Here is a 26,169-nt window from a genome sequence, read left to right on the forward strand (position 1 = left end):
CAAATGTATTTGTAGTCATTGTAGAACACATTTATGAAAAGAAAAGTGAAATACAATAATATGACATTGAGCACTCATTGTCACCTCTGCCTTTGATTTAAAGGCTCTTTTCACTTTCAATGTGAGAATTGAATCTAATAATCTAATAATTCCTGGCAGGCTGCCACATTACAAAGTCCAAAGTTCCAGCACAAATTTTGAAGTCTTTAATCATGGTACAAAGTTCTTAGGCGCAGATCGAACAGAACAGAACTTGCAGTTCAAAGTTCCTTCAACCCAAGCTAAAGTTCCTCAATGCAGTGCTTGGTCTTCTTCTATTTACATTTAAGCATTTAGCAGACGCTTTTATCCAAGGCGACTTACAAAAGAGGAATAAGCTACATAGAAGTAGTCTTGGAAAGAACTCCACTGGATAGGAACATTGGACTGAAGATGGGTCTTCAAGAGCTTCAAATGCTGTTCAAAGTTCCTTTAACACAAGTCGAAGTTCCTCAGTGCAGTTCCTTTTCTTCTTAAAGGTTCAAGAGGTGCAATGCTGCCCTTCAGTTTAAATTCTTCTTAGTTCTTCTCTACTGTTCAATTTTAGCAAAGTTCCTCAATGCGATTCAAAGCGCCAAATAGCAGTAGTAGGAGTGGTACGACGGTCTCTTACAAACTCTTAAGTTTGAAGTTTTAAAGCCTGTCAAGCAACTGGGACTAACTAGCAAACAGTCATGACCCAAATTACAATATCAGTCAGTTAGTAAACTCATAATTGTTGGGTAAATTGATTAAAACTTCATTTCATGCAGAATATTTAAACACATCTACACCTAAATCTCAACTAAAAGGTTTGGACAATGGTAACAGAAAGGCAATGTCACATGGTTTTTCTGACCAGTCAAATACTGAGATTTACTTTGACAAACCACGAGTACGACATGTTTCTCTCTATCGCACACTTTAATTCAAACACTGTAGAAACATTATGTACAATACACTCAATACTATTTGGCCCATTTTTTCTCCCAAAGGTTACAAAACAATGAGCACTTGCCAGTCTGTCGAGTAAAAAGGTTACACTCCCCCAAAAAAGGCACAAATAAATCTTGTATTTATGATGTAGTTGGACCATAGCGGATCCCAAAGACTATCATCGGGATTAAGGTCTGGACCCCAAAGTATTCTGGCACTGTCGTCTTAGAATATGCCTGAAAAACAAAGTCCTTCAGTATTTTAAGGTTGGCTGACCTAATTTTTTCAGCACAGTGTTGCTGAACCTAGACCTGACCAACTAAAGCAATCCCAGATCATAACACTGCCCCCTACAGGCAAGTACAGCAAGCACTTCCGTAAAAGAATCCAAACTCAAGGTACGTATGTGTGGTTGCTCCGAGTTCAGGGGGCATTCCCGTTTAAGGAAATTCTGAGTTCAGACTACAAATGGAATGCACCACTAGATCTGACCAAACTGAAACAACCCTAGATCATAACACTGCCCCCTACAGGCTTGTGCAACAAGCACTACTACTGGTACATTCCATTTACATAGGAAGTCAGAACTAGCAGTGACATCTCTTCCATGTTGACCGCATTCCTAAATGAAACGTTGGATAAAAACATGAGCACAAACAAATCTTGATTTAGCCAATATTTTGCGCTGTTAAAGATAAAAAGGGTTAGTGGGTTGGGGGTCCTAGTTGAAGGAAGTTCCGACTTCCGACTACAACTGGAACGCACCATGAGCCAAATACTAGAGTATATGCTTTTTTTGGGGGCGGGCAGTGCAGATCCAGGTTTAAAGGCGGGAATGTTGTGTTTGTGTAGATGATGGGAGGCAAACAGACTCAACAGCAAATAACCCATGCAGGTTATTTGATGTTGCGTAATATGCGCCGAGAGTGACTGGTCTTCATGGCGGCCAGAGCCGCCTCCAGTGTGGAGATGAGGTGCAGCAGGGTGCTGGGGTCGGTCTGTAGGACCATGCTGCTGCTGCTGGTGCTGGTGATTTCACCTGTGCCTCGTTTTAGGAGCAGACGCATCATCAGTGTGGGAGCCACCTGCTGACGGATGGAGCGACTCGCCAACTGGCAGGAAAGACAACCAGAGAGGGAATAAAAGGGTGCAAAAGTGTGAATAAAATTAACCTTTAAAGGGTCAAAAACACAGAGTATAGATATACAACAGTCTGAGTCGTCTGTCTTTTTCCTGTCTAAATATCACACCCACAAGCTCACAAAGTCTGATACGAACAGATTTAATGAGACCTCAGTTTAATAGAATTCATTATTTACAGACTACACTTGCTGCAGCTGTATGGACTTTTGTGGTCTGAGCTGAGCAGAAGTTCCAAAATCAACCTCAGAGGGAAATGGGCTGCTGCCACACCTTGTGAATTTCATTCATTCATTTCAAAACAGCATGAGTCGTTATTCTGCAATTTGTGGGTCAGTTGTAAATGATTTTTATAACGAAATTGTCTTTATATATATATATTTAAATCTACAAAAGACAGATGGAACAACACACACACACACCTGTACGTCCAGTCTCCACTCCAGGTTGTGGTAGGCAGGCAGAGTAGATGGCAGCTGACTCAGGATGCTGCGGATCTCACTGTGGTGCTGCAGGTAGAGCTGACACACACACGCACACACACAGTAGTAATTTACTTATGGGGACCTGCTTTTTGTCCCCATAATGACTGTGTAAACAGATTTAGGTCCCCGCAAACATTAGTAACACACACCGTTAACACTACAATCAAATGTTTGATTGATCACATGTTTTCACACAAAAGACACACATTTTAAAGTTACCTGTAAGAGGATCTGGTTGAGCTCGTCACCAAACCCCAAAGCTAACACTGAGTCCAGGAAATCCACTTCAGAGATCTACAGAGAGAAAGGGGGAGGGGAGTTTATGGTTGTGGTGAAACAGACTCTGCAAGGTCACAATCCATAATCCAGTCCAGGTCAGAGTATGAATCTGTAGTATGAGGAATGTGTGTGTGTGTGCACCATGTGTTTGGAGCTCTCCGTCATCAGGAACATCAAACCTTCCACTCCATGCTGCACCAGATCCACAGGGACACACAGCTTCCCTGCAAGCAGCAATGAATTATGGGGTCAATAGTGTCATGTGGCGTAATGTTCTCTGAAATAGTGAGCACTTTATGAGCTTTATGAAGTTTCCAGCCAGAAAAGGCTGTTTGACAGCGAGATGTGGTGAATTTAATCCTTAAGATGTCATATTGATATTAAAGAATCTGCGACATCTGACAAGGAAAAAGGTACTATAACTACAGATCAGAGTTGATTCTAGTCTTACTTGCTGCTCCCTCATAGATCTTGGGGCTGCTTCCTCTCCTCAGGAACTCTAATGCTATTCGACCAAACTCTGCAACAACTGAGGATGAAAAACATTAACACACACACACACACACACACACACACAGGATTTATACAACATGAAAAAAGATCCAGTCATTTCAGACCTTATAATCTCTAAAGTAGAGGTGGGCGATACATATACACACATATATGTAGTATCGTCATTTGTGTTTTAATTGAACAAACTACGAGTCATTATAAATGAATTATAACTTATGTAGTATAGTAATATTATTTTCTATTTGACTGAAAATTTGTTTAAAACTCAATTGAGATATTATTTAACAGCAATCCTGGTCAGAATCAGTGGATCAGATATCGGACAGATACAAATGTATAATCCAAAAATTCTATATGTTGCATACTTCACTATGCACAGACTGCAAAGGATGTAAATACAAAACATACATGTATGTTATGCATTGTTACTGTCTGCTTTTAATTAATTAGATTTGGCATTGAAAATAAAATCTGGTGTTGTAGAAAAAGTTGTATTGACACTATACGTTCATAAATGGTTTTAAATGATATCTGTATCGTACTACAATCGGATACTCACGTTTGTGATATCGGTATCAGACTGCTTTTGCTGATTCTTATTGACATTACTTTATCCATCCGATATCTGATTTTGAGCAGTATTCAACCCCCACTAGATACATATACTGTAAACACTGGTTTACACGGGAATAAATCGGGCTACACTTCAGGTGTATTTACATATTAAAACGTGTACAATTGTACATTTCTGTAATAAATGGTTCTTGTGACTACTAGTGAGTTAGAATGACTGCACAACTGTGTGTGTGTCAGCAGACATTCAGCTGACCATCACCACACACACTTTAACACTGACACAGAGAGCAGAGCCGTAATGGCGGCGGTTTTACCTGCAGTGTCGACATTTAGCAGAAACGACAGATGTTCTTTATGTTCTTCAGATAAAACCAGCAGCATCATTCACAGGACTACACACTCACTCATTCACACTCACTCATACATACACACACTTGGTGATTTCTTTTTTTACCACGGCTTCTTCTTCGTTGGTGTCTCTGAGCCACTTCCTCCTCCCCCTCCTTCCCGCTCAGTGTTTTTCTGCCTCTGCTGCCTCCCTCAGGTGAGGGGGCGACATTGCAGATTGTGTTTGGTTTATTTTCTCACTTTTCTTCTTGTTTTCTGTTCCACTTTATTGAGAAATTCATTTAAAATGAAGTTTGATTGTGTTGTGTCTGTTTCTTCGCTAATGTTTATTATGTTAATTTATATTTTTTGTGGTAGGTTATGAAAGCTATAATTTATTAAAACAATAACATTATAGCATCTTGTATGGAGGGCCAAAAGTGCCATAATTACATGTTAATAATAAAGTGCAAATATTATATTATAATACATATTATAATTATAATATTATAAATTTCTCTGTATTTCTACTATTTCCTCATTTATTTAGGCCCCAGACCATGAATGCCAGGGGCCCAAACTCCTGGAACGAGTTTGTATAATCCTTCATATTATTATTATATCTGTGGCTATATCTTTGAGGGGGTTCACATGCGAAAACGCTACATTGGCATAGTTCCCGGACCCGTGTGTTGCTCAAGGGCTCTATAGTGCCCCCCCAAAGGTGAAAACTGAGTCAAAATTGAGTTCCACCGAATTTCCTGAAACTTGGTGGGAAGATGTTATAAACCAAGACGAACAAAAAAGTTGACTGTAACCACGGCCTCAAATTAATGGGAAGTTGACCATTTTGAATTTAGGCGATTTGCACCCTATGTAAATGAGCGTTGTCTTACTGACAAGAGTGCCAATTTGTACAAGACACATCAAAGATGAAAAATTGTCAAAAGGTTTTGCAGATTCAAAATGGCGTGGCCACTGCAACCCTCGTTTCTTCCTATTTTTATTTACTTTCCAATTAACTTATTTCCCTTTATTGATTTATTCTTGCATTTCTTCAAGCGTGTACAAGTGAAGGGGCATACCAAGATGATTCAGACATGACTAAACATTTCTGTCTGACTGGCTGACCAGGTAATGTGACAAGGGTTGCTGGGTCTGAGGTTTTTTTGTCTACTTTTTAAGTTTCAGTGATTGATTGAATTCCTTTTATTAATTATGTCCCTGTAGGTGTTTGTGTGTATGAATTTATCAATAACCACCAGTGAAAGTGCATGTTCATGTAAAACATTTATTGTTTGTGTGTACAAAAAGTAGTTCAACAGTTAATCATGAATGAAAAACAAAAACATGTAGCATGCTCGGCGCCCCCCACCCTCCCCACACCCACTCAGCCCTCCCCTATATGATGATGATGATGATGATGACCAGGCCTCTGCTTTCCTGATTAAAAACCCTGGTTTGTAAATTTTCTCTCTCACACACACACGCACATAGACACACACACACACACACACAGTCCCTCCAGGATCTGAACACATTTGAAAATCTGATGTGCTTTAGAGTCAAAGAACACGAAAATACAACTACGACAAGGTTGAGATTCAAAATTAGTTAACTTTGGCTTGTAAAAAAAAGAAAAGAAAGGTCCACATTAAACTGATTAGGGTTTTTTTTTTAACCCCAGTGTCGATTGGTTAATAATTAAAATATTAGCTATTTGTTGGATTTTGATGAACCTGGAGGGACTGAATTATGCATTGGATTACAAGCGTACGTTTGAAACCAGAGGTAGACAGATTATAATTTGTCGTGGCGATTTATGAGGCCGACATTGGCAATGTTTATATAACCGGTATTGGCCGAGTATTACAAACGACACATTTGTTTTATAGAAACTAGATAAATGTTGCTAAAAACGTTTTTCCCCCATCTTTTTTGAGTACCTGTTTCATGTATTTCAATAATGAATTTATACTTATTTGTAATGAGAATACTGTATATAATTGCACTACAACACAGACATAAAATGTCTATTTGGGATACAGAATATTAGTGACGTTTGACAACTGATTTTTGTATAATTTCATCATTAAACAATTATATTTTAGGCATCAATTATAAGCCCTGATATTCTAGAATCAGTATCAGCCATAGAGAGAGGGAAAGAAGACCATATCACAAAAGCGTACAATCTGGGATTCGTAGAGCAAAGGATCAGATTATCTTCAAAGTCACAGTTAATCTCACATTGTCACTTGGTCATGAGTCAGTTATGAAACAGGAAGTCACTGTTTCCCAGTGAAGACTTTAAACTCACAGTACAGGAGAAGTGTTCACGACTGGCTTTTATCAAAAATCCTGAAAAACACCCTGGGGTCAGTTCTCGTAAAAACGCCCGGCCTCTAAATCCCACCCACAGAAAATCCTACATACAAAAAAATAATGAATTTTTCATGTAAATAAACTGATTACATAGACAATAAAACTACAGGGGAGGGAAAAAAATATCTAGCAGTGTAAAGCACGGCAAACAAACACACACATTATAATTATTATAAAAAGAAAAGTGAATTTCCCAAGATGACACACAAGGTGCGAGAGCAACACTTGCAACAACTCTAAATAACACAGCGCGAGAAAATAATATCGTCTCAGTCACTGTAGTGCTGCTTCCACTGTTCACCGTGTGCAAAACTTAAGATTTTACAAAAGATTGGAGGCTATATTTATGTCAGTTTTAACGCACACCGTCTGTAATGCCTGCCAACATTGCTGCCTTTAAACCTACACAACGGCAGTGTTTGTTTTTTCAACAGCTCAACAAAGAAACTAATCTGGTGAACACATCGCCATGAGTTTAACTTGCCATACATGAGACACCTCTGGGGGGCGCTGTTAGGCTTGAGCCACACTGGATGTGTGTACAGCGCGTGGTGGCTCACCCTCTAATTTGATAGACTTCAATTTCTTTTTTTTAACATAGTGTTTACATTTCAAAATGACCAAAATAATAAATATTATTTTTTTAATACAACTGCACTCAACTAAACACCAGTGTACACAAGTACACACATCTTTCATCATTTCTGCTTATTTTTGTCGTACACCACCTTTGCATTTTTTGTACATACGACGAATCGGGAACTTTAGGAAAACATCAATGTCATAGCCCCACCTCTCTAACACAGTTTCTGTGGTTACGTTAGAGCGCCACATACAGTTCTGACAAGTATAGCGTTTAGAGTAGTTTTGTGTAAGACATTTCTCAAAACGGAACTTTTCAAAAGTGAAGTTTTTGTGAAGGTTCTGCAAATAGTTCCAGATAAAAAACATTGAAAGAACCAAACACGAGAATGATTTGAGTTTAAAACAAACATTCTAATTTGCTGTCAACTGGTGGCGGAGAAATAGGTGAGAGCTCTGTTTATAGACGTGTGTGTGGCTGCTCTGATCTGATGTCATGGCTGTCTAAATAATGGGGCGGTGGTGGATCGGCAGTATGTCTTGTAACAGGAAGGTCATAAGGTTTGATCCCAGCTACACTAGTCTACATGTCATTAGGTAAGACACTGAACCATAAATTGGTGGTTGTGCTGGCAGCAAATGTTACTTTGGGTTAAAATCGTCTTCCAAACGAATTGAATTTGATTGAAATGCAAAGCAAGAGGATTTTTTGGAGTTGCTCATTCATCCAGTGTGGTGTAACTTGAAAGCCTGAGCTTTATATGCTCACTTCCTTATACTGCTGTGGTCTGTAGCTTCTAGGGACGACTTGATATCCACCAATATCAGTCCGATAAAGTCATTTTACACCTTTCAAACGGGAACACCTCTGTGCTGATGCATGAACAAATATTCTTCTCCAACAAAAGGAGGAATCAACAGCCAACAACACGAGCTAAAAAGCTGTTGCTACAGTCTCTGCAAGATTTTTTTTTTGGATCACATCGGACTTGGTCCACTGAGTTTAACCAGTACTGAACCAATCCCAACACGAAAGGTGTCGTATCAGCTAATTCCTAGTAACTTCAGCCCAATTTCGCACAAGTGAGAGCCACTCATTTTCAAGGATAACACTCAGTCATCAAAAAGGTCAGACAGAAGACCGAAACGGAGTGTTTGTGGTAAGACACTTGTTTTAACGTAAGAAAAAGTAACTAAAAGAAAAGAAAAACCCTGATACCTGTTAAGCTTGAAGCACAGGTCACTGTTGCCCTTCTCTGCTGAGGAGTTTATTAACGTTTCATGTGTGCATGTATGAGTTTACTGTTGCTGGGTGAGCAGTAGGTCAGCCCAGGGCAGCACAGAGCAGTGATTCCCAAAGACTCGGAAAACAAGTTTGCAGAATTTCCCCCCAACATTAAAGTTAGGATTTGTGTGTGTGTGTATGTTTTTAAACATACATAAAATGAAGAAAAAAGCTTGGAAATGATGATCATTTTCCAATTTAAAATGATATTCCGTAGGTCCCTCATATAGAAAGTCAGGGAAACACTGGCTCAGGCATGAGTTCATATGAAGCTCAGATTCTCACTGTGCTGCCCTCAAGAATCACTGAGGTAAAAAAGTAGAACACAAAGACAACAGAGACCAGCTACAGCACTGAACAACAAAAACTGGGTTTTGTGTTGTAGCCGACAGCTGTGTTTTTGTGTGAGTTAAGCCATAGAAAATATGTGGAACTACAAAATTTGTCTAGTGAGTATATCGCTGTATCGCTGGGAGAAGTGTGAAGACTGTTGGTAGTGTTTTCTGTGGGAGATGAGCGGGCTTTGTTTCTGCCACATTATGGCAGATCAGATGAGACAATCGTGTTTGATAGCTTTCTATCAAGAAGCAACCAAAGAGTGACGGCGCAGCGAGGATTGGCTTCGTCAACCTCTTCCGAGAAGGTTTGGGATTTTATCTGTAGTGGTCTAACGCCCAACAGCTGGAAATTAGTGAGCAGTGAATCTGCAAATCCTTTTGTTTTCATCACCAAACACAAGCAAACCCCACATTCTACTGCACCTCTTTTCATCTTCATTGCAGGATACATTAAAAAAAATATATATACCAAGGAGAATAACGTGCAGACAGGCTGCATTTACCTGTGTAACCACACAGATAAATGTCTTGATTTTGAGCTTTTAAAAGAATGCCGTTCTCAGCTGCTCATCACACATGGAACTAGCCGTGTTTTTTTTTTTATCTTTATGGCAACAGAGGTCCTCTTCATCACACATGTAGATTATTATGAGCAGGAGTGGGAATAATCATGAGTAACACCTGCTGTCTGACAAAATGGGACGCATCATCAGCAGCATGAAGACATTTCTTAGTTACGTCAAAGGAAAAGACGAGTAATTAAAGAAGGACCAGAAATGTGGAGAGCGGTAAAAAGAGAAAGGCTGTTAGTCCAGAAGTTCTTACATTGTCTTGGAAAAAAAAACCACAAAAAAAATTGATGAGGCAATGGGCAGGAACACGTGTGATGTAGTGACGTCAAAGCCATCTACGCAGCACAAAGACCTCACATGATGGAGCACTCTCTGGAGGAGCCTTTGCCCTAAAGGAGAGACAAAAAAATGTCATTACATTACGATTAAAATCAGCTTCACTGCTCCAACAGATGCAGACTGACAGAGTGAGAGAGAGACTCTGTACAGCTGCAGGTGAAAAAGGTCTGTGTGTTTACACAGACAGAGCTCTGTTGTCTCAGCACACAGAGCTGTATTCTGTCAGTTCTTGTGGGGTATCGCCATCACTTTTTTTAACATTCATTGATCTGTCTTTTGCAAAAAGGTGGGTTCACGGGACTAGACATAAAACTAAACATAAGACAATTGTTGATAACTTTCTTCAAAGTCAGACGTTTACATACACTACGATTAATATGCCTTTAAACAATTTGGAAAGGATGAACCACAATTCTCTTCCTGATATCTTGGCTGATTTCTTTTGACTTTCCCATGATGTTGCACAAAGAAGCAGTGTGTTTCAGGTGTGCCTTAAAATACATCCACAGCTGTGTCTCTAATTAACTCAAATGTTGTCAATAAACCTATCAGAAGCTTCCAAAAGACATGACATCTTCATTTGGGCTTTCCCAAAAAAATCCTTCTCTCATTATTATGGCATTTAGCAAATAGAAATAATTTTGGTAATCCTAACAGACCTAAAACAGGAAAAGTGATTGTCTGATTTCATGTCAGACAGTAAGAAAAAAAAAAGCACATGTTTCTTTTTATATAGTGTATGTAAATCTCTGGTTTCAACTGTATATGTTGCCCACCTCATCACAACCACAGCTCTTACTCTCACCAGCTCATATCTTCACAGAAAAGTTTGAACCATGGACCGACTGACCCATGTTCAACTGCTGTTCCCATGGAACCCTTCTCCACGTCGGCCTTTAAAGTTCTCGTTTGGATATTTGCTACTACCACCAAGATCTGCACCTAAACAGCTGCTGCTTACTAAACAGCTTTAATCCACAAGATTATTTTCCACCTCTGTTTGACTTTATTTTATAATCTTGATTCCTGTCCCTTTCTGTGTGTGATCTTATAATTATGACAGTTAAATATTGCCATATAACTGAGCCATTTATTAGCATTTTATTTAACAGCTAGAGGTTGTTCTTAGTGGAGAATCTTTTCCATTTAAAGTTGTGTAGTATATGTACTACACAACATATGCATCATGTGAACATTGTGGAGGTAATCACTATGTAAGGGGAAGGAGGTGGACTTGTGACTGTGTACACTATCAAAAATGTCTTCTTTTGTTGCAAGACAGAAAAAGGAAAAACGGAGAAACTCACCGTTTGTTCCACTTCCTCCTCTTCCTCTCCATTCTCCACCTCCACCAGAGTCTTGGTTACGCTCCTCCTGGCCACCTCCTACAGGAACAAAAACAACACATGACTCAGCACAGTCACAATAGATTAAAACATGTCTTTGAGACATGTTTTAACATTTTAAGGGGTTAAAACCTGGTTTTAGGGTTAGAATGAGGTAAAGGTAAGGCAGAGTGTGAGAGTGAGTACCAACTCAGGATCATTGTTTTACCTCGCCATCAGCATTGACCAAAGAAGTGACCATGTCATTTCCTGTGCCCCAGGAAGCCTGGCTCTTCCACAGCAGGTCAGTGGGTGGACTGTGGGCCATGCCAGCATCAGCAGACCACACCTGGAAACACACACACAGATACAAGATCAAACAACTACTACAAATAGTTGTAGATGAATTTAGTAATAGATTAAATTTTGGAGTCCAAGATAAGACAGTGTTTTAGTTTGTGTTGGGTTCCATGTCTGCAGGAAGATAATTTTCATCAGCTTCATTAAAACAGTTTTCACACTCTGGGTCTTTTTTTTAGCTCATTATCTGTGGCAGATGAAGCTCAACACATTTTTCTCACTGTTTCAAATGCACACAAAGAACTCAACTATACCTCATTCGTTTAGGAGCAACATCAAGGATGCCATCATAAACACACACATTGTTGATCATTTATTTTCTTACCGTGACCGTCTGTCCAGCCTTGAGGACAAACTTGGGAGAGAACTTGTAGATGATCTCGTCCCCGTCATCGACTTGTCTCTTCAACCTCCAGTTACCCAAAGGCTGGTCCTATAAAACACAACAAAAGCCTTAAATGCAAATAACGCAATCTTTGCGTGTTTTACACTCGCACTTACAGACACACAGAAAGACGAGTGATGAGTCCAGTCTTGCGTACCTGCTCAGTATCATTGTTCAGCGTGACTGCATTTCCGTCCATGTCAGTTGGTGAAATGGTGATTGCCCCGCTGGCTGTGGAATCCTCCGACAGCATGTCCTTAGTGGTTTCCACTCGCTTCCTCTTGGTGGAACGGGAGGAGGAGGAGCCTGTTATCCTGGAGACGGTGACTTTGCCGGACGGGCTGGGGGACAACTTCAGTCTGGAGGAAGCGCAGCAAACCAAAGTAAGTCAATCAGATTCTTTGAGGTCGAAAGAAAGTGCCGATATCGTCTGTTCAAGTTCAAGCCATCAGCGTTAACCCGGCACAAACTACACACCGTCTTATCTAGGACTACAAAGTTTAATAAATCCAGTAACCACTCAAACATGGTATGCAGAGGTGGGAATATTTCAGAGATTCAAGATTTGATTAGATTCTGATTCCATGGGTCACCTCTATCTGATTAAAAATCGATTTTTATTAATTAATTTGATTAATTCAACAATGTAGACACGAGCAAAGAAAAGAAAAATTAAAATTTATTTAAGTTAAACTTGCACAAGTAGCCTTGGTATAAGTCATGTGCGGGTGTGTCGTCTCAGTTGTAATCATAAAACTGAGCGCTTTATTTTTTTGACACCTCTTCTACAGTGAATTTTGTCTGTTTCTTAGGCCTTTGTGTGCTTCTGTGTGTGTGTCGTACCTGTGCTCCTCTCCCTCCAGCAGCTTCCTGTATGCGTTGATCTCCATGTCCAAGGCGAGCTTCACATCCAGCAGCTCCTGGTATTCGCTGAGCTGAGCGTTCATCCTCTCTCTCAGGTCACTCATCTCCTGCTCCTTCGCCTCCATGGCGTAGCGGTGCTTGTCTCGAGCTGCAGACAGCAAGTCCTCCAGCTCTCTGATCCGCTCCTCTGAAGCAGATGCCTACAAAGACACACAGGGCAGCGTGAGTATCAGAGGGGTGGAGCCGAGCAGCAGTGATGTCACTGAAGGTGTGTGTGCAGTAAGTACCTGTTTCTGCAGGGCACTCAGCTGATATCCCAGGCTCTCTATTCTCATGCGGGACTCCTGCACCTCCTCCCTGGCTGAGCTCAACGCTTTGTCATTCAAGACTGAGGAAACCTTGGCATTATCCAACTACAGGGAGGAACAGGAAGGACTGTGTGTCAGAGTCAGATTATAAAAAGATAAAGAAATAGAAATTCTCTTTGTGCGTTTCTTACCTTGGACTGGAAGGTGTGCTCCAGTTCTCCTTTATAAAGAGAAACTTGCTCATCATGTTGTTTCCTAAGATCCTGGTGGAAAATATAAGCCAATTAATGCTAATGCTCTAATTTAAAGACAGCCATGTGAATTATAGACAAAAGCGTCTGTCGGTGTCTATTTAAATGCACCAAAAAAAAAAACACTAGTTGTATCAATACAAGGCTGACATTTGAGGCTCTGCGGTAACTGCAAAAAAAAATGTGGGATCAGTCGAACACTATAAAAAACAATAAGAAAGTGTTGATGAAAATGACTTAAATAAACTTTTTTGTAGGTTTCAGCAATTATTACAGACATTTACGTAAGAAAACACAGTCCAAATCTTCAGTTCAGTGTCACTTCTGTTCTTTGGTGTGTTTTGGTGACAGTGGAAACAAACGATGACCTCAAAACTGGAGGTTCATATTGACAAGACAACAGCTGCTGCAAACCTACCTGCAGGGCCTGGGCCAGTTTGAACTCGTAGTCCTGTCGGACTCCAGAGTCGACCTCCACAATTCTCTGCTCCTGACAACGCCGAGACTCACGCACCTCCTGAAAGCAGTGGACAAAGTTCCCAATGTTTGACATCTCACAGGTTTGAATTGTTTCCCGACATAAACATATTTCTTGATTCATAAGCGAGGAGATGGCGCTGCTAAGTCAAGTGCAGCATGTCGTTCTACATTATTATTTTATTTATTTAAAATAGGTCTAGGCGAGGATGCACTTTTCTCATGTAGATTCAAGAGTGTTCAAGAAAGTAATTATTGTTATAAACGTTTTCTTTACACCGAAAAAACAAAGAAATGCTGCTGGGTTCTACTGTTTGTACCTGGATTATTGTTAACATTGTTAACTTATTTCATTTATTCAAGTTTACATGTGTTCTCTGAGCAAGTATAGTATATATGTTAAGCATTAAATGTTTCAATAATTGTTTTTGAAAGTTAGGATCATTTGTTTTTTTTAAGTCTTTAAAGATTGGCCATAGAAAAACTCCTTTTGATTTGGTTGACCTCTGTCACACACTGACTTTACCTCTTCAAACATGCTCTTCCTGAACTCTAGCTCTTCACTCAGTGACTGACAGCGGTTCTCCAGGTCGACGCGCATCAGTGTCTCGGCCTCCAGCTGGCGCTTGGCAACAGCATGGCTGTCCTCTGCCTACGCCACAGAGAAAAAGAATGTGAAAACATACATCATGAGGGAGAACTGATAAGATAACACAGAGAGTATGTATGAATCAACATTTCAACCAAACAACTGGAGCCATCATGATGTTCAGGTTTCACTTGTGGCTTTGTCTTCTTGCTCACCTTAGCCAGTTGACCCTTGAGATCGGCCAGGTCAGCAGTCAGAGCAGCATTCTGGCTCAGAGCAGTAGAGAGAGAAGCTTCACTCTTGTTCAGCTGGGCTTCCAAACCACTGGCCCGAGACAGAGCTGCCGCAAGATCACCATCCTTCTTCTTGCCACTGGGGGAAGAACAACGACCGTTATAACTGTGACGCTCTCTCCAAATGCTGAGCCACCAGGCAAGCTGTAGAGTATAACATACTTGCGTGTCGCTTCTTCCAACTCGGACTGAAACTTGCCAAGGTCTATCTGGAGCCTGGCTCTCTCTTTAGCCGTTTCATCCAGAACTCGGCGAGCGTCGGCCAACTCTGCCTCGTACAGAGCTTTCAGGCCTGAAACCTACACAAGAGCAGCACAGAGACGTCCATTACTAAATGGATATAATGGGCTACATGCAGCCACTTGTGCGACGTCCAGTGCAAGCCTTCTTGCTTTTATAAACACATGAAACTTGGAGGCCGTACACAACACAAGAAAACAAGTTTGGGAGAATCGATTTTTTACCACATTGGCTTTTTATCCACACAGATCCAGCAATTTGGGAGGAATAAAATGCTTTAACCTTTCAGAAATGTGTCCCAGAGTGTTTGGAGTCTCTTCATCATTGCCTTCCTCTTCTCAGATTTGGAGAATGTTTGGTCTATTTTGCATTATGATAACTTTTATTTTATTGATTAGATAAGATAAATATGATTTTGGATGTTGTCATCTCATGATAAAGTATCTATGATTATTTTCCTTGGTTTAAAGTCTGATGCATTAATAATCAACATATTAGATTGAATACATTTTTGAAATACTCTAAATATTATAAATTGAACATGGAACAGTCAAATTATATATTTAAGTCACTTAAAGGCATACTTGTCAATGTTATTGTTTGTAACACGCGTAAATATCCTTTGTTTGATTTTGGAGTGAATTCAGTGTATACTCTGTGTTGCTTTATGGCCACACATATCTCATAAATCAGGATATAGACACAAATTGTCCAGATGTTATTTGGAAGTGATATCGCACTGGCCTGCACACAGCGCCACATACAGGTCTGGCGTGTCAACTACTGAGTTTAGAGTAACTTCGACGGGCTTCATGTGGATGAAGACATTTCCTGAAACGATGCGTTTACGAAACACTTTAAAACAACAATGTTCCATGTGGGCGAGGCCTTGAAGAGCGTGGAACGACTGTAGAGAAGCAGCTGAAGTCACATCTTGTTCACACATGTTAACTCAATCCTAGCCGTCTGTGCCTAAACCTCATGGGCGCGTCTCATGTTAAGCATGTAATTTACATACCCGACACTAAATGGGCAAATATTTTCCCAAGCAGATAATTTCCAGAGATATGCGTTTGCAGGCAACGTCTACTGCCAAAAAAACCTGCATCCTATTCACTGAGCTTTTCCTACAGTTCCAATGACCTGAGGCACAAATCAGCTGTGCTTTAGATTCAAGAGGGAAAACAAAACAAGACTGTTTCTCCTGCATGATATCAGAGAGAAACAAATAGTCATTTTAGTTGTAAACACATTTAAAGACATAATTCTCCAACAGTGTAAGAAATATCATTTTCCTATAAAGAAATAAACAGTTTAACACAAAAAATTATTCAACGTTGATTTGTGGACAAATCAATACGTTTGAGAACGTCATCATTTCCAGGTTTGGGTCCACATTCTTGACATTTTATGGACTAAACAGCTATCAATTGTGAAAATAATCAATAGTACATTATACAATGGATACTGAACTATTCAATGACACAAGAAACACTTAGCAACTGAAATGAAACTGTAAAAATGTGATATTACATTTATTCCCCATAAATTCACAAATTGAAATTTTTCCAACCTTTTCAGGACAAAGCTAAATAATTCCTTCTATGAACGCAGGAATTTGCGAATACAGTTGAAAATAAAGTACCTCAGGCGTCTCGGTTCAAATAATTTTAGAGCCCGCGCGGGCACACGCCCACAAACGCGCGCGCGCACACACGGATAAAACGAATTTTATATTCACTTTTTTTACAAGTTTACAAAGATTTTTTTTGTTGCGACACATTTTACAGTCATTTTTTACAGTTAAAAATACCAATACTTACGAAATCACATACATTTAAAAAAATTTACGAGAAAAAAAGTTAGCTTTTTTTTTTTAAAGTAAAAAAACACAATAAAAATAAAAAAACCAAAAACAATAAGAGGCGTAATATAAGTGATATATTCATAGATTGGCGCGCAGAAGCAGCCAGTAAACACACCCTGCCCCCTGACGTCTGAACGTTATCGAACCACTACATTGACGAGCTAGCACACATGTGCTAAAACTACACAACCTCACGGGAACACTGCTTATATTATGAGGAAAAAAATAAACATTAACTTTACACATTTTACCCAACAGCTGCTAACTGTAATCCGTAAACAGCACGTGGGTATATACGGTACTTGCTAACGCTGCACCGTGGGGGAAAGAAAACTACAGCGGAACAACGGGAAGCGGAGTCCGAACACTTTTGCAGGGCTCTTCGGCTGACTGTTGTAGTTTAAACTCACCTCTCTGGTGGTCACCTCCTCCTTCTCGGACACTTTGACCATAAGCCGGTCGTTCTCCACCTCCAAGGACCGGACACGGTCGATGTACACAGCCAGCCGGTCGTTCAGGTGCTGCAGGTCCTGCTTCTCCTGCATGCGGGAGATCCGGGTCGGGGAGAGAGGTGTCGAGGCCGCCGGCCGGCCAGCTTCACGGCTTGGAGTTGCGGTCGCCATAACTGTACTTTCGATAATCCCGGAGTTTGCTTCACCGCGCAGGGAGCAAAATATAACGGTTTTCGTACCGAGTGTTGGTTAGTAAAGACACAAAAAACGCGTAATTTCCTCCTTAAATCGACTCGTTGTCTTTCAATGAGTGAAGTACTCACACTCACACACACACAACGCCAGGAACACTGGTGTGATTCCAAGATGGCCGACGCCGCTACAAGACCGCGCCAAAAGGAAAGAACGCTTCCGGTTACCCAATGCACGATGGGAAAAATTTCGGTGGTAGAAAAACGGCTTTATTTCTATTTTAAATATCTTTTAAGAGAATGTTTATGATCATTGACTTTTAAAAATATATATATTTTACATATTTATTGTTGTTTTTACTAGTTTTTTATTGGACAATTAGATCGTAATAAAGCTTGATTTGAATTGAAATGTGTTGTTTTCTTTCTTTTTTTCATGAAACAAAACAATGTAAAAAATCAAGACAGGGAACTGTTGAAATTAAACACTGCATCAGAGTCAAATAGAATACATCTATGATATACTACGTATTAATAGAAAATTAAACAACAAATATTATTGCCATTACTTCAGCAACTGCAAAAAATGTGGCCAAATGCAGTGGTTGAACAACTACTTAATTATGAATGGGTTTCCAAATGAATCAGCAACTATTTTGATGTTTCAGATCACTTGGTAACTTCTAATAAATAATAATGCTGTACAGCTTAAAGCTCTCAATCAAAGTTCGAAATTATTCATTACAGTTGTCTTTTAAAAAGCTGTGAACAAGAATTTCAAATAATTTAAAAACAAATTAAAGCTGCAGGGAGCATTGTGCAGGCCCTTACAACTTCTACACATTTCCCAAATTTTTTAGGGGGAAAAAATGCCAGTTCTGCTTTGCGTGCCAATTTTTAAGGGAGAAAGAAAATAATTCTAACAGGTCCTCACACCACAGCGCAAGCGCTATATTTCTTTCAACAAACTGGGGTTTTAATGTGTTTTAATTTGTTTATGGGTTTTGTGTTATTTTTCTGCCCAATAACGTTAAATCAGTCTGTTTCACTCTTAATTTTCTCAGTTACAGCTACAACAAAGGTATTTTGACAACTGTAAGGGCAGGAAAGGGCACCTGTTTGACATGTGCACTGCCTCATGCCATTGACCTCTGCTGCCCACTGGCTTTATTCTACACTGCATCTTCCGGGATGTTTATGTTTCAAGACTATTATCACAGCATTTGTAGCCACATGGTCATTATATGTGCATAGCAATATGTATGTTATGCATGTTATCATTATTAGTATAATAATTAATGTTATTGTAAATAAAATCTTTGGGTTGGTGCTGCTGGTGTCAATCCCAGCTGTGTTTTATCTGAATAGATTAGCTTCACTTCTATCCTGATAAATTCGATAAAGCCTGACTGATGACATTATCCAGCATACACACCTAAAAGAAATGTTTATTAACAGATAAATTAGCATTAACTCGCTCTGCTGGATCAGATTTACAGTTGCACCATGCGACGTCCTGACCAGACCTTCTGGCGGACAACGACGTGTTGAGCAGAGACCAAAGACCAGGAGATGAACACGACCATCGTTTGACACATGACATGTTGGACACAGAAGACATTTGGTTTACATTTTTCTTCGTTTTTGTTGCATTCATTCATTCATTCATGGTGTACTGATTATGACGGGATGAGCTTGGCCTCACAGTTTACAGATGATCAGGGACGTCAAACAAATGTCTCTTTTCTTTAGTCTGATTTGTACTCTTTGAAGCCGAAATGAGATCAGACGAGTGTTGGTTCTTTACAGGCCACTCCCAAAAGTCTGAGAGAGGTTAAAAAAAGAATCATAGAGAACGAGATAGAAATTAACAGATGATGTCCACTTTCCGAATTGTTCTGTGTGTCAGACTGTTCAGATAAAGGTGTCCACAGAGGAACCTCTGCTTTATCCTCTTCACGTCCTCTTCATATCTTCTTAGCCAGAGAGAAACTGGAAAACAGAAGCTCATTAGTGGTCTCACACACACACACACACACAAGAGAAACGTCAGAAGGGACAGAAACTTTTTGATATGTCCTGAAGAATTTATAAGATGTTTACTGTTATTGTAGAATAAAATCAGGGGTGGGTATTTTTGAAAACTAGTGCAATAAAACAAAATTGACACACAGAGTAATAAATAAACACATGATATACTAAGACATTTCTTTAAAAACTATAAGAATATTGGAGGGGGCACCACCTGCAGGACATTTTATAGAATGCAATTACATGTGACAATAGACAGACTTATGTACATTATGTATACTCGTGTCTGAGTTTAGGGTTCTGATGGAAGAAGCCGTTTAATATTCCCCCACCGTTTATGGATCTTTAATCATCACCTTTGTTCTTGTTACTGCAGCTGTGAGACTTTGGTCCTCACATACACAACAGTCAGTTGTTTACTTTCAAAGTTGACTGTAATGACTTAATATTTAACTGTGCAGGGAAACGTTCCAACTCTCTGGTGCTGAGACGTGATCTCCCATTACTGTCGCCTCCAAGTACAGCAATTGTCTTTTTCCATTATACAGTTCTAGCTCTCCTCGGCTTGACTCTACTCAGTTTCATTGTTCAATTGCTTCATATTTCCTCCTCAATGTGGGCAGGGTCGTCATAGCGTGCCCAAACTAGTGACTTATAAAGCAGTTGTTTTGGGTGTAACTGAATCATTAGAATCAGTGGATTAAAAAGTTCACAGAATGGTTCAGTACTTCCTGCATGAGCGGAACACAGACTCCATCTGACACAGTCACTGAACGATCAGCAGTGCTGTTGCTAAATACACCAGACTCCCCTGTTAAATATTGACATTTTAGACATTTCCTTTGCTAAATGTTGGAGATTAACGCATGTTTTCAGGATTTTTAAGTCTTTCAAACTTTAATCTACAGTTGGACATTGTTGGCTTTAATTCTTGTCGGACGTCATGCTCACAACTCTTCCAGTGATGACACTCTCTGACCAATCAGTGATCAGCAGTCTGTGGACGTCACGTTTTAGTACTGGCTCAGCTCACTTGGAACCTCGTGAACAAGCTACCAAGAACAACCTACCATGCTGTCACATCTCACATAGTAAGAGTGACTTTTGTTCAAACCTACTTGTCATAAGGTGACTGGTCTTGCAGGTTCAGGACCAAACTGTCAGCATTAAGGTAGACCCTGTTCTGAGACGCTGCCACCTGAAAGAAGACACAACAGCCATTACCACCACCACCACCACCATCGTCATCATAATCAGACTTCTCTTTTCAAGAGAGAGGAGATAAAGCAGTAGCACTGACCGTCTTAGCAATGTTCTGTGCTGCTCTGATTCTCCTCAGCTTCAGGTAACCAGGGTTCTTCGTCACAGCTTGACCCAACTGACACACAAACACACATGAAAAGTAAATTAGGGGATAGATAAATAAATAAATACATACATAAATAAATAAATAAATAAATAAATAAATAAATAAATAAATAAATAAATAAATAAATAAATAAATACCCAGCTAAATTCCTGGACAAAAGGAAAGGCAGCCATACTCACTGACTATCACTGAGTATCGCCACTGATTTCCTGAATTTTATTATGATTTACAAAATAGAAAGCATTTTTTACACAAGACTACCATGGCCACGCCAGATTACACGAGACTACCATGGCCACACAAGCATACGTGATAATATGCGAGACAACCATGGTCACGCAAGCATACGCGAGGTGACCATGGCCACGCAAGACTACCATGGTCAAGTCTTGCGTAATAGTTAGTTTCAATAGTCCCGTGAGATTTGTGCACCATTAACAGGAAATTACACATATTTCAAGACTTATCTAAGGAGTATGAGTCGATATCAGACTTTCTAAATTAATTCAATATAAATCAGAAAATTGATTATTTGAGCACAGCCCTAATAAAAAAAAGTTAAATTTGTTACCCTGACTGCATCATCAACATCATAAAGATCATCAGATTACCTCCCTACAAAGACGCCTTAATTTATAATAGTTGTGTATACATCCGAATGCTGTTGTTAGACAAAATCAGATCGTATTCTCTCCTTTAATTAATATTTGCTCATTATTGCTATCATTTTAGAATTATAATAATTTTCAGAATTATAATTATACACTACCACTTTCATCCAGTTTTAGTCGGACTGACAACGTTCAGACAGTGTGACGTAGGTTTAACTCAGAAGAAAGAGAGTGTGAGCCTGTCTGAGTCACGTCAGCAGGATAAATTAATGCCGTCTTCACTGTGACAAGAAAAGAAGCTGTTCAGTCACCATTTTGGCAGCTTCAGCCTCTCCCTCAGCCTGGATGATCTTCTGTCTCTGATCCTGTTTGGCCTTCTCCACCCAGAACTGGGCTCTCTGCGCCTCCTGCTGGGCTGAACACAACAAACAAACACATTTGTGAGGTTAGAAACATTCCCATCAACAAAAACAAAATAATTTTCTTACACTGACTACATGATGTGGTGAGAAGAACTGACAGGATGCCTGACCCTGTTCAGAAAGCCAATTAACACCTGTCTTTCTCTGGTGATCTATGTTAGCACAGTTCACACCTGACATTAGAATGCATCTTCACGAGTGAACAATATGGTGGCCATTTTGTGTCACAGTTACACAGGCTTTTTCAACTGGAAACAGAAGTATGTAAACCGCTCTCACACCAAACTCCATAGGGAAAACAAATGATTTTAGACCACAGCACACAGACGCTGTTGGTCCAGTGCTGTGTGCATCACTATGTTCAAAAGTGTTACTTTGTGACTTCTGTGGTTGAAGTCCTTTATTTTGAATTGCCTCAGTGACACAAACATACCAAACAAGGCAGTAGTAAAATAGAAAGCTAAAAACGCTGATTTTCTCTATTGAGTTTGGTGCAGTTGACAAACTGGCTCGGCTCAGGCGGTGGAGTAAATTGCTTTAGCCTGACAGCATTTAAAGTAAATCCTTGTTTGGTCCATGTCAGACTTTTTAAACTTTTTAAAAAGCAGTGTGAGTGAGTGAATGAGTGTGTGTCTTACCAACTTGCTTGGCCTCCACAGCTGCAGTGTACTGGTTGCTGAAGCTCAGCTCAGTGATTGAGACGTCGTCCAGAATAATGTGAAAGTCTTTGGCTCGTTCAAACAACTCCCTGCGAACCAGCAGAGAAACCTGCAAAACAACAACAACAACATCATTCATTCCACTGTATTATATGATGCGACTGGATTCCTGATCCAGAAGTAGAGTAATTCAAAAAAGAAACAAAATGTACTATAAATATCATATAAAAAGTGTGTGTGGGTGAACGTGTGCATGTGTGTGCACCTGTGCTCTCTGTGTGATGAGCTGTGACGCGTTAAACTTTGCCACCACAGACTTGAGGACTTCGTTGACGATCGACGGCAGCACTCGCTCGTCATAGTCTTTCCCCAGCTGCTGGTACATGACAGGCAGGTCTGATGCCATGGGCCGGGACAACACTCGCACGCCTATGTTCACCATCTGAAGATCTACACACACACAGTCAGTGAGTGAGTGAGTGAATGCGTGTGTTTTTGTGTGAGTGAGTCAATATGTTTATTATGAGTGAATGTGATTGAGTGAGTGTGTGTGATTGAGTGAGTGAATTAATGTAATGTTTACTCAAACTGCAGAAATGACACAGGTTTTATTTCTAAAAGAAAATAACCTCAGAGACGACAGAGCTGCAGGTCTGTTCATTTCTGATAGAAGTGGAAGAAACGTCAGAAATAAAAAAGCAGCTTGTGTTATTTCAGCCTTCGTGTGTTACCTTTGCTGCCAGTCAGAGAGGAGATCTTCCTGGGTTTAGCTCTGATATCATAGATGATAGGATACTGGAACCAAGGGATCCTACAACACAGACACAGACACACACACACAAACACAAAACATTCTTGTTTATTAGCAGCTCTTATTGCCCTACTCTCTAAATGATGGACATCATGGTGGTCTTACCTGAAATGAAGCCCCTCAGCCAGAACAGTGTCCATCTGCATCCCTCCAATCCTGTTGAAGATGATGGCTCTGTGACCTCCTTCCACTGTCGCGCAAAGTAATAAAACAATAATTTATCTGGTGCGAAAAAGCCTTAAGGCTTGATTCACTCAGTTTTTTTTATACTCAAACCAGTTTTAAATTTCTCTCGTCCTGTGTAAATAAATGAAAAATAAACAGCATCTGTACCAGCTGAGCTAATATATACCCAATATGAGGACGTCTACGCTCAAACACTGGACTGAGACCCTCAGTTGGGTCACAGGAGATTTTTTTGGAGGGTCAGCAAACACATGATCTGGCTTTTCCCCACCTTTTAATTAAGATTTAAGTGTTTATGTATTAAATAACATGTATAAAATTACGCTTTAATACATTTTTATTACTATTATTATTATTTAATACTATTAGGTGTGACACATATGGCTGTAAATTAGCTGCATTTGCAATCAATAGTTTACCAACAAACAGTGGTGGATGACAAACCATTCACAGCAGCCAGCAGTGACTGGTGTTTTTTACTCATCCTAAGCGCCTCAGTGCAACCTGAGGACATGACCTGTCTGCTTTTGTCTAGCACTTATCAAGAGCTTAACGTGAACGTACTGTGCTGTTGTGAGTGTGTTTTTACCCGTGTATGTGGCTTCTTTGACGCCATACGCCAAAGCACCGGCTCCAAGCATCAGCTTCAGGCCTAATCCTGCTCCTCTGCCACCAGAAGACATCCGGCTTGCCAGATCCCTCAGGAGATGGATCAAACGCTACGGAAAGACGACAAAATAAGACAGTCCTGTTAATGTGTGACTTACAGTGAATCCACGACATAAGTGTGCCAAATATAAACGGATGAACAAGTGTGCCAAATATAAACGGATCCCGGTCGACCGTCTATCATTCAACCAATTATTGCAATTTCTTTGTCACAGTGTATATGAACAATAACTCATCTCTTTTGGGACTGTGCTGTCTGTGGAACATTCTGGAATGACCTCTAGTTTAAAAAAGAGTTTATAGTATTCAGCTTTATTTACATTATTATGTTTGATATATTAGTAAAGACATAGCCATAGCAGCAAATTCACAAATCAGAAAAAAATCAATACTTTCTTTGCTCTCCAGTGGATTGTAAACATTACTTAATGGCTGCGACTAACGATTATTTTCTTAATTAATCAAGGACTTGTTTGGTCCATAAAATGTCGTAAACGTTGAAATTAGGATGCTCTCAAATGTCTTGTTTTGTCCACACAGTTTTAATGATTTCTTTGTTACATGGAGAAAAGAAACCAGAAAATATTCACAGCTGGAAAATCAGAAAACTTTCACCTACATTACTTGCCATTACATTACTATTTAGCTCTTTTTTTGTACGTTGTAGTATATAAATCAGAGGTCTCAAACTTATGGCCCTCTTATCAATTGCATGTGGCCCATCACCAGTTATACCGAATTATTTATAATTACTGGTTTTATTGTGACCTCTAAATCGTTCCATAGAGCCAGACAAATGCTTTTATTTCTAAATTCTGTGAAATGTCAGAAAATCGCGATATAGTTTAAAGCTCATATCACAGAGCCACTGTTAATCAGGGTTTATTCTCGATTGATTGGCCCACTCCTGCCCCCCACCCCCCACTAAGATATCCAGTGGCCCCAAGGATATTTTAGATTATAAATAAAGTTTTGTATTAAAAAAAACCTGACACTTTTTCTAAAAACATAATCATTTTCCAGTCCCACTCAAGGCAAAGATGTGGGAGACATTTTAGATAGATAGATAGATAGATGAACAATATTAAAGTTTAATTTGAGTCGTAGTTATTATATAAACTACCTCACTCCGGGCTAAAAGTGAGGTTAAACGTTGTATGAGAAGCTAACAGTAGCACAGTCATTTCAATGCAGCATGCTAACTAACATGCTAACCTGACTCAGGACGTCTCCTGTCCTAACAGCTAACTACTAACACTGCTGAGCTCTATCTCACAACACAATATTTGCTTCACGTTAGTCACTTTATCCTCAGCACAGTGAATAAAACGACTGACAACCGTCATAATTCAGCATTCAAACACTTACACTCGGTTCCTTGTTCGCCATGCTGCACGACTAACTCCAAGGTCGAGATAACACCGCCTCCCCCTGACGACATGGACCACAAAGCCTGCTGGGACATGCTGTTCTTCCTGTATCCGGTCTGGCTCCCTTCCAGAGCTGGAGTGAAAACGTCGAGGCTGCTTTTCGGACGAATGGACGAAATGACAAAAACTAAGCTACTGAAATCACTTCTAAAAGATGGAAGTCACATTAAGAATGTGTTATATTTGATTTTATTAGTCCCAGTAAAGATAAAGATAATAAATAATAAACGTGCATTTATATAGAGAGATATTAACAATAAGACAATAAAAAGATAAAATAGAAATTACATTATCGGCAGTTGCCAGAATACATGGACTTGATATTTTCTGTATAAACAAGGGTTGAACATGATATATTGTATACGTATATTGCACTTATATTACGGTATATTGCATGTGGGATGAGTAAAGTATGGTCTACTGAGAGTGTTTCACACAATTTAAAAATAAAAGTGTTTGTTTTGACTTGGAACGACAAATACTTCACAATATAAACACATTCATAATGTTAAACATGAATCTTGTAATTAAAGAAAACATTAAAAAAAACCTTATTATAACATATTAAGTGGCGGGCCACATGAAATTGATTTTCTTGGGACCA

At 39.6% G+C, this 26,169-nt stretch overlaps 3 protein-coding genes across 3 annotated transcripts; all 3 read right to left on the reverse strand.

Moving 5' to 3' along the window:
* Nucleotides 1-923: 923 nt before the first annotated feature.
* On the reverse strand, nt 924-4,427 carry commd2 (COMM domain containing 2). The gene is made up of 6 exons (XM_044043294.1): nt 4,262-4,427; nt 3,310-3,387; nt 3,000-3,082; nt 2,799-2,873; nt 2,517-2,615; nt 924-2,066 (listed from the first exon to the last, which is right to left on the reverse strand). Exons 1-6 carry the CDS (start codon nt 4,329-4,331, stop codon nt 1,851-1,853), a joined length of 621 nt encoding a protein of 206 aa, XP_043899229.1. The 5' UTR covers nt 4,332-4,427; the 3' UTR covers nt 924-1,850.
* Nucleotides 4,428-5,551: 1,124 nt separating this feature from the next.
* On the reverse strand, nt 5,552-17,555 carry lmnb2 (lamin B2). Its single transcript, XM_044043655.1, has 13 exons — nt 17,145-17,555; nt 14,790-14,926; nt 14,550-14,706; nt 14,272-14,397; nt 13,687-13,785; nt 13,209-13,280; nt 12,997-13,122; nt 12,689-12,909; nt 12,003-12,204; nt 11,786-11,893; nt 11,330-11,449; nt 11,083-11,160; nt 5,552-9,825 (listed from the first exon to the last, which is right to left on the reverse strand). Exons 1-13 carry the CDS (start codon nt 17,355-17,357, stop codon nt 9,790-9,792), a joined length of 1,695 nt encoding a protein of 564 aa, XP_043899590.1. The 5' UTR covers nt 17,358-17,555; the 3' UTR covers nt 5,552-9,789.
* A 1,252-nt stretch (nt 17,556-18,807) lies between these two features.
* Nucleotides 18,808-25,585, reverse strand: LOC122780593 (prohibitin-2-like). Its single transcript, XM_044043656.1, has 10 exons — nt 25,504-25,585; nt 24,056-24,185; nt 23,386-23,470; nt 23,201-23,280; nt 22,735-22,919; nt 22,449-22,578; nt 21,700-21,803; nt 20,709-20,786; nt 20,527-20,606; nt 18,808-19,369 (listed from the first exon to the last, which is right to left on the reverse strand). The coding sequence occupies exons 1-10, from the start codon at nt 25,522-25,524 to the stop codon at nt 19,345-19,347; spliced, it is 918 nt and encodes a 305-aa protein (XP_043899591.1). The 5' UTR covers nt 25,525-25,585; the 3' UTR covers nt 18,808-19,344.
* Nucleotides 25,586-26,169: the final 584 nt, after the last annotated feature.

The sequence above is a fragment of the Solea senegalensis genome, linkage group LG14 (genome assembly GCF_019176455.1).
Source record: "Solea senegalensis isolate Sse05_10M linkage group LG14, IFAPA_SoseM_1, whole genome shotgun sequence".
NCBI lineage: Eukaryota > Metazoa > Chordata > Actinopteri > Pleuronectiformes > Soleidae > Solea > Solea senegalensis.

Coding starts and splice junctions, on each gene's coding strand:
- commd2 (XM_044043294.1), bottom strand. CDS start 4,331: ATGATGCTGCTGGTTTTATCTGAAGAACATAAAGAACATCTGTCGTTT. Junction 3,388..4,261: donor GCTAAATGTCGACACTGCAG/GTAAAACCGCCG, acceptor TTTCATCCTCAG/TTGTTGCAGAGTTTGGTCGA. Junction 2,874..2,999: donor CGGAGAGCTCCAAACACATG/GTGCACACACAC, acceptor TTCTCTCTGTAG/ATCTCTGAAGTGGATTTCCT.
- LOC122780593 (XM_044043656.1), bottom strand. CDS start 25,524: ATGGCGAACAAGGAACCGAGT. Junction 20,787..21,699: donor AGGCTGAAGCTGCCAAAATG/GTGACTGAACAG, acceptor TTTGTGTGTCAG/TTGGGTCAAGCTGTGACGAA. Junction 19,370..20,526: donor GACCAGTCACCTTATGACAA/GTAGGTTTGAAC, acceptor TCTGTTTTCCAG/TTTCTCTCTGGCTAAGAAGA.
- lmnb2 (XM_044043655.1), bottom strand. CDS start 17,357: ATGGCGACCGCAACTCCAAGCCGTGAAGCTGGCCGGCCGGCGGCCTCG. Junction 14,707..14,789: donor TTGGAAGAAGCGACACGCAA/GTATGTTATACT, acceptor TTCTTCCCCCAG/TGGCAAGAAGAAGGATGGTG. Junction 11,894..12,002: donor TGAACAATGATACTGAGCAG/GTACGCAAGACT, acceptor TGTGTTTTATAG/GACCAGCCTTTGGGTAACTG.